Raw genomic sequence first — 7,744 nt, forward strand, 5'->3', positions numbered from 1 at the left:
GTCGAGAAATCTAACCTGTGAGGATTGAATCACTTTCAGCGATGTCTAAACTACAAAAGACATGTGACTTCCTCGTCGAAACTCGTCAGCGTTAGAGGCAGAACTTTTAAAGAAATTTTAAATCATTTTTTTTCGCCCATACCATCGTATCCAAAGAAGCGTGTTTACGGAAGTGTTTTATTGGGAATAAAATATCCCTTTTTTTTACTCGAATGGAATTGATGGAGTGGATTTTATTTCAAAGAAAGCTTTGTTTGATATTGATCGAAGAATATGATGTTGAAACATAAGCGATAATCTGTCTCGACATTTACATGATATTAGCAAAAAGTAAGGACTACACTGAGAAAAATTTCCGGGCTTTATCCATTCAAAAAGTAACAAACAGATATTTTGGATTGATTTTGATCGGATTTATAAGACTATCCGATCAAATTTATCGGATAGTCCTATAAATCCGATAAATTTGATCGGATAGTTCTAAAATTTGATCGGATAGTCTTATAAATCCGATCAAAATCAATCGGAAATATCTGTTTGTTACTTTTTGAACGGTTATTTTTCTCAGTGTATACATTAGAAAAAAAAATTTAGTGCCTTCAATAAAACTGGTATTTTTTAATAGTAACCAAATATTTTGTTTATACGATAAAAAATATAGTTGCTTTTGCTCAATACACTTTCCAATTTTTTAAATAATAAAAATATTTGTTTATACTGACTAAACTGTTTTCGTATAAATGAATATTTTTGTTACTGTTATCGGAGAAACTGAAATATTTGGTTGTGCTGTTAAAAAATGCCTAAACTAAACAGTTTTATAAAAGATACAAAGTTTTTTTCTTAGTGTATGTCAATATCTAGTATTTAATACATATATGAAAGGATTTATGTTATGTCATTCTCTTACTTAAAAAAAATGAGAAAATTCAAAAAACGTGATTTTTGAGTCATTATTATATAAATAAGTTAGATAAATATTACCCTATCAATCATCAAAAGTGGAACTAATTTAACTTTATAAAAAATCGTTAAGAACGTCACAATTCAAAAAGAATTTTTAAAGAAATTGTTAAAATCGTGTCAATTTAAAAGAGTGGTTTTTTTAAGGGTTGAAATGAAAATGACAAAAATGATATTTGATCAGGTTAAGAATTCTTTTTGTCGATATTATATGCTTAGCCAATAATTCTATCAAGTTGGAAAATAGTTTTTCCTCTTTTCTAGGAAACTTAATTTTTTTAGTTGTATCACACCTTTAAAATAAAGGAGCGATATGTAATTTTTATACATTAGGGAGTTTTTGCAATAACGTGAATTCGGATACAGTGAAGTCACGTTATCCTTTTCTTAATTAGTTGTTACGAAGAAGATAATCTGACCTTAGAAGATAACCTGACGTTCACCGTATCTGGAATAAACGGTATTGCAAAAACTTTCTAAAAAGAAATTAAAACAACTTCTTAATTTAACTTAATCAACTATGACTTTCGGTTTACGATGCTAAATTACGTACTAAATGTCAAACGAAGTTGTGTTTCTTGGGTTTCTTCCTTTGCGTTACACGTTACGCTTTCATCGTAGATCCGATTGATTTACTTCAACGAGAAAGAAAAGTTTACTGTGCATAAGATGTATACGAGAACGACGATGGAGGTTAATGAAGCTCTCTCGGTCGCGTAAGGTCTCGTAGTTGGCGGAAAAAAAGGAGCAAAAGCTGCAGGAGGTTCGAACGACGCACGCTCGATGTTATCGGTTCTTCGTTCTTCGCGCGTAAGGATGAACGATGATTTGTCGAGCGAGTCTGCGAGACACAAGAGAGCCGCATAAATTCTTATTAGCGCGGTGTTACGGCGGCTCATAAAAATCCATCGCCGCAATCTGCCTGTCTCGAGACTACTTTCGATATTCCGATACGATTCAAGTGTATAGTAAACTAATATTATAGTATAACATAGTGTCTTGTTGTGGGTATTATTTTTCTTATTATTATTATTATTATTATTATAAGAAATCTTCTCATTATTCATAATATAAAAGTTAAAAGGCAACGCATTTTATTTCATAGTATTTTTAACTTTTAATTATATTTTACTCTAGATAGTCTCTAGATATTGTCTAACGTATTTTTATAGTATAGAAATTATTATAGCTTTCCATGAAGTTATTATCTGTTATTGAGGAAACGTTTTCTTGATTATTAATACATATTTGTCGTATTCAATATCGAGCAGTTAATAAGAATTATGCATGTAACGAAAGCAATATACACTTCCTTTCTACTTTTATTTTACAAATGAAAATCATTTGACATAAATAATAAGTAATTAAATTCGACATCATGAAATGATTTTGAAATTCGATATTTCGACGACAATTTAAAGAAAACTCCCGTTTTGATTGTAAATCATTTTCAACGACCTTTATCTATGATCATCAAGTTATATTCATAACTGAATCAAATTTCATTAAATTGTACCATAGATCTTTTTGAACGTTTTGATGTATTTTTGTTTACAAAATTGGTATAATCGATTTACAATCTAAAGGAATTCTGAAGTTTTAAGTGCCAAACTTTCGTTTAATCTAAAAATAAATGTAAAAGTTTTTTTAATCAATTATACGTAATTAAATTGATTTTAAGTGATAGGTACAGATTTTTTCAGATTTTTATGATTTTGATGTTAATATTTAAAAGTAAAATTGACTATTTACAGAACCAGTGTCTAGAAGAAGACGTGAACGGAAGGATGTCCTCTCGAAAATGCAAAAGATCCTCGGCCCGTTAGGAATGCTTCATGGATGCATGGAAAATAAAATCCGAGTTAGGGTAGGTCATCGATTAATTTTTCCCCTAATCGTTGATATTTTATATATTTTGTAAAACTCTCTCAGGCGATTTTTTTTTTCAATAAAAAGCGCGAATTTTCATTAAATAACATAAAAATGATTTTAAATTATATAGATTTTTTTAGATTCTAGAGAGATTTTACACAGATTAAAGAATAATTCTCTTGTTGTATTGTAGAAATTCATCAAAATTATATTTATTATATTCAAAGACTTAAATTACTCTCATTTCATCAATCTTCCGCTTATTTTACGCTTCTAGAGAGTAAAAACAATGTACGTTTTCAAACACAAATTTTCAGAACAGATATTTTCTTCTATCGCAATTTCCCAGGGTATAAAACACGCTCTTCCTAATCCTTTACGTCTTAGCCAAAAAAGCAATCCTAAAAAAGAGCACTTCTCGTCCGTCCTTTTTTTCCGCAGTTCTTTCCCTTCCATCATTTCTTTTCCATCCATCCAACCCCTAACACCCTAACACTGTACGTGTACGCATACACGGCTGACACACTTTCGCAACCGGGTGACACATACGCGAAATCACCCTTAGCGAGGAGATATTCGAAGGGCGATGAGACTCACCCTTCGTCGAGAAACACGATCGGGGAGGAAAAAAAAGCATTCGGGTCAACACTAGTAACCATGGTGACCCAACAGGACGCTCTAGTCACCTCTGTTTACGTTCCTGACATGTCGTTATCGTACGACAAACGATTCAACTGCACAAGACGAGAGTCGGAACAGGGTTGCACTGCTGCACAATGCTGCTCTAAAATTTATCCCTTAAATTTTAAGTACACACAGTCGATTTTATCGGGAGAATACAATTTGGAGTACGATATTCTTCGGAAACTATTACTCATCATTGCATATAAAATCTTTTATTCTAAAAGACACAATTTCCATGGAATGTTAAAAAAAAGTTTTTCAATTTCTATTTCATTTCCTTTAAAATTAATTACCAGAGTCGTAAATACAATACTTTGTATATGTGAAACAATAATATGATTCGTATAAGATTAATATTTTACGAAGAGAGTACTTTTATGAAGACAATACTTTTACTGACAATACTATGACGTCGAGCAGTGTTCGACGTCCGTTCGCAAAGGATTAATATATGTAATACAGCATCCTCAATTTATTTCATTTTGAAATTAAAAAAGAAGGTAAAAGCAAAAAAAAGGACTAATAAAATACTAAAATTATTATAAAAATGAATATTTTTTCAATAAAACAAGAAATTTTTCAAAAAAAATAAATTTTTTAATTTATTTTTCGTTAGAATGTTTATGTCAATTTGTGCCAAACATTTTTCAAGAACAACAATTTTTAAATATAGATGACAATCTGAGAAATCTATCCCTGTCATTTGATAATTGTAATATATGTACAGAATCAACGTCCTCGAGACGTTGTACAATCAATCCGGTAGTGAACGCCCGTCCCCGTGGAAAGTTGTAAAATTGCAACATGATGTGTACGCTGATAAATCATCATCATACTTATCTAATCGCATCCGATGATTTCTCGCAGCGCGGCGCGCTTAATGGTCGCCGCCGCGCGCTAAGGACGGCTAATAATAGAACAATGAGATAGAGTAAAGAAAAATAAAAATCAAATTGATTTAATTGGGCTTCCGCCGAACGGAAGTGGATATCTTTAACAACAAGGATGGAGTTCCCGATTAGCCTCCTTCCGCAAGCTTAAATTAAATACATTAACTTTCATCGTCATTGCGTTCCTTAAGACTCGTGTTGTCTTTCAAATCGTCCTCGACGGTAGATCCTAATCTCCTGTGACCTTCGAACGCATCCGGAAAGAAGATTTTATCTTAGCAAATCAATCACACTCGACCTTCAACCGTTCAAATTGCCGAGGAAAGCACGTGGTTTTTTCTTCTTTATATCAAGTCATTCAAACTCATCTCGTCGCGAATATAAGTGCATTGAGAAAAAAATCGCGAGAGAGACGTTCGATCATGTTGATTGAATAATCGGATAGCTAACGTTTCTGAGATTTATTATCCATGTATATTGCTGGTGTGAAGAAAAAGTCAATTTACACATCTAACAGTTTGCGTGTATAACATAATGTAGAATTATCTTGTTTTGAAAAGTAAATTGAAATAACAAAATCGCTAAAGCTAAAGCGACCCCTCACAAAAGATAGTTTTGCTGAAATATCTAAAAATTTAGCTACACTCTTAACTTTGTATCGCGTTATAAATACAGATATGAAAATAATTTTGTTGAACCATCAAAATAATTATGTAGGACGCTCAAACTGATTGCTAGAATATCGAAACTTTTTGTAACATTGCTCATCGCGATTGAGATTCCTACGTAATTATTTTAAAGGGCCAACAAAATTATTTTCAGATATGTATATTAGCTAAATTTTTAGATAATTCAGAAAAATCGTTCTTTCCGTGTAGACGACCTATATTATACAAAATAATTGTACAATAATATTCAGCGTCTAAGGGCCGCTTAAAGATGGCAAAAACAATATGCAAGAGAATTCTCGCGTTGAACAAGGATTTTGGCAAAAATTCATGTAGAATCTAATCGAGTCGATCAGATCGCAGCCTCGAGCACTTCCGAAATTTTCCGGTCTAATTGAATCCATATCTTGCCACCGAATCGCCCTCGATATCTCATTGCCGCGATCTCTCGATCAATGAAATCCTTGAATCCACAGTCAAGAAAATCCTGATACATCAAACGCGCAAAATCGTCGCTATTCCAAAACAACAATTAACTCTAATGACACCATATTTCCATCACATCCGCAATTGATGATTAGATGTAGTCGTTTAATCAAAGTGAAAACAGAAAAATAAGTTGTGTCGAATTAATTCACGATTATACAAACAAATGGGCAAAATGACTCTATTAGATCATCATTCATGTAAAAACGAAACACGCGGAAAAGCTAAGACGCGCGCGAGTTCTGTTACCTTGAAACGGCGAAGATCGGACTCCTCGTTGGCAGTCGGTCTTGGGAACTCCTAGAATCGATTCTGGTTAATTCGCGGACATCACTGGCGACTCATTGACTCGCGATGACATACACGTACACAAGTCCGAGGCTTGCAATTAGTTCTCATTGCGGCAAAGCCGCCTGTTGCACGTATATTTGCACTGCAGCACGAAAGGCATTGAAGGGAGCCTTGTTGCCTGCACTTCCGCGTATCAGACCACTATCTTGTCTCTTGTAGCCATATCTATGCGGCAAGCAACGCTTTTTCTCGCAGACCTTCCTCAACCAGGCGCAATGTGTGTGTCTTTAATGAATTTTATCGTCTTATTAAAATATTATGCTGAATATTATCACTCTCTCTACGTATTATCTTCAAATACGATATGCAGCGATGCCGAAATTCGAGTTTTGTGAGCTCCAATTTAGGCTGAAAAAAGATCGAAACTTGAATTTTTAGACAAAACATTGTGAAATAAAATAGGAAAAAAGAGATTGGGATTCAAAATAAATAACGCTACTGATCTACAAATGCGCTGATAATTATATATTGTATGATAACAGAAACAATTAAAATTAACACTAATTGTATTCGTAATTATGATCGCAATTAGTGTCACTTTTAGTTGTCTAGACTACGTAATTTGTTAGCCGTACAAAAGTGTAATGAATGTGGAGCATATGCGAAGAAAAAAGAATTGACTCAATTGTATCGCATAACAGTTTACACAATAGTCAAATACGAATTAGACACTCCTCGCGAGAAACTTCAATGATAAAAAGTCGGTTTAGCTCTTTTATAGACTCATTTCACGTGACACATTATCCTAATCTAACTGATATAGATTTAATCCTTCATTACTCGCGTGGAATGTTCAAAACATGCATTCCTACTTTAGGTATACATTTGCTAAATAAAATGAGTACTACTTATATACACATTGTATTTATACGTTAGGTACGTTCCGTTTTGCGCTTACACTTGTAAGCATCATTTGTACTTATTTAATATTTAATAGACAACAAGGATGAACTGATATGCTTACAGCACGTGAGCGTGAAAACGGAACGTATCCATTACACACATATTTAGCGCAAATTGTTTAACACAATTTTTTAAAATGTTTGCATTTACTTTATCTAAAGGATATATATCAATCAAATATTATCAATTTTTATTTAAATATAAATCCTTACAAATATAACAATGAAAATTGACATATGATACTGGAATGTCAAAAACACGCAAATAATTATGATAAAAAAATCCACAAGAGTGATGCAGGTTAACAACGTATGCTTGAACTTTGTTACTTCATATTTCGGTGACGCGATTCAAATGACTCGTTGATGATAATCAAAAGAGAAGAGGGAATGCCGATTGTCGTCTCTTCTCGGCGAAAACGTCTTTACCTGGAACACAAGGACTCGTCGCGATCTAAAAGGAATAATCAACCGTTCTTTGTGTCGAAGGTCTACACCAGGAACGCGTACGGCATAAGGGGACATGTGGAAGCATACGTGGCCGCCTTCGACAAGTTCTGGAACCTCGCACTCGAGGACTGCTTCGAGGTCTGGTCCCGTAAAGTCAAGAGGAAAGCACCCGCTGTCGGTACGATTATCTTATTACATATAATCTATCAAAGGCCATCATCGTAATATACTTTTATTAAACGATAATTGTTTTTACTTTCTCTTTAATATACGAGAACCGTCGATGGTGCCATTTTGGGTCCGCTTTTGAATCATTTCAATTTTTTCTTTTTTTATATTAAATATACAATAGAGTATAAAAATATTAATATAAAAGAAATAAAATAAAATAATAATAAGGTTCAATATGTATAAAACGAAATGAATATTAAAAGGGCATAGAACCAATATTTTAACAAACAATTATAATTAAAATAAT

General features: G+C 33.0%; 2 protein-coding genes across 5 annotated transcripts in view; one reads left to right on the plus strand and one right to left on the minus strand.

The window, feature by feature from the left end:
* The window catches only part of Eip74EF (Ecdysone-induced protein E74), a 324,734-nt gene that overhangs the window by 254,555 nt on the left and 62,435 nt on the right, over nt 1–7,744 (minus strand). The window lies entirely within an intron of this gene.
* The window catches only part of Lsm11 (U6 snRNA-associated Sm-like protein LSm11), a 60,949-nt gene that overhangs the window by 37,132 nt on the left and 16,073 nt on the right, over nt 1–7,744 (plus strand). Inside the window, exons 3-4 of the mRNA XM_018510271.1 lie at nt 2,718–2,830; nt 7,306–7,444. Of these exons, the coding sequence (XP_018365773.1) occupies nt 2,718–2,830; nt 7,306–7,444 (252 nt within the window). The remainder of the gene's footprint in view (nt 1–2,717; nt 2,831–7,305; nt 7,445–7,744) is intronic.

Source organism: Trachymyrmex cornetzi, unplaced genomic scaffold (assembly GCF_001594075.2).
Source record: "Trachymyrmex cornetzi isolate Tcor2-1 unplaced genomic scaffold, Tcor1.1 scaffold33, whole genome shotgun sequence".
Taxonomy (NCBI): domain Eukaryota; kingdom Metazoa; phylum Arthropoda; class Insecta; order Hymenoptera; family Formicidae; genus Trachymyrmex; species Trachymyrmex cornetzi.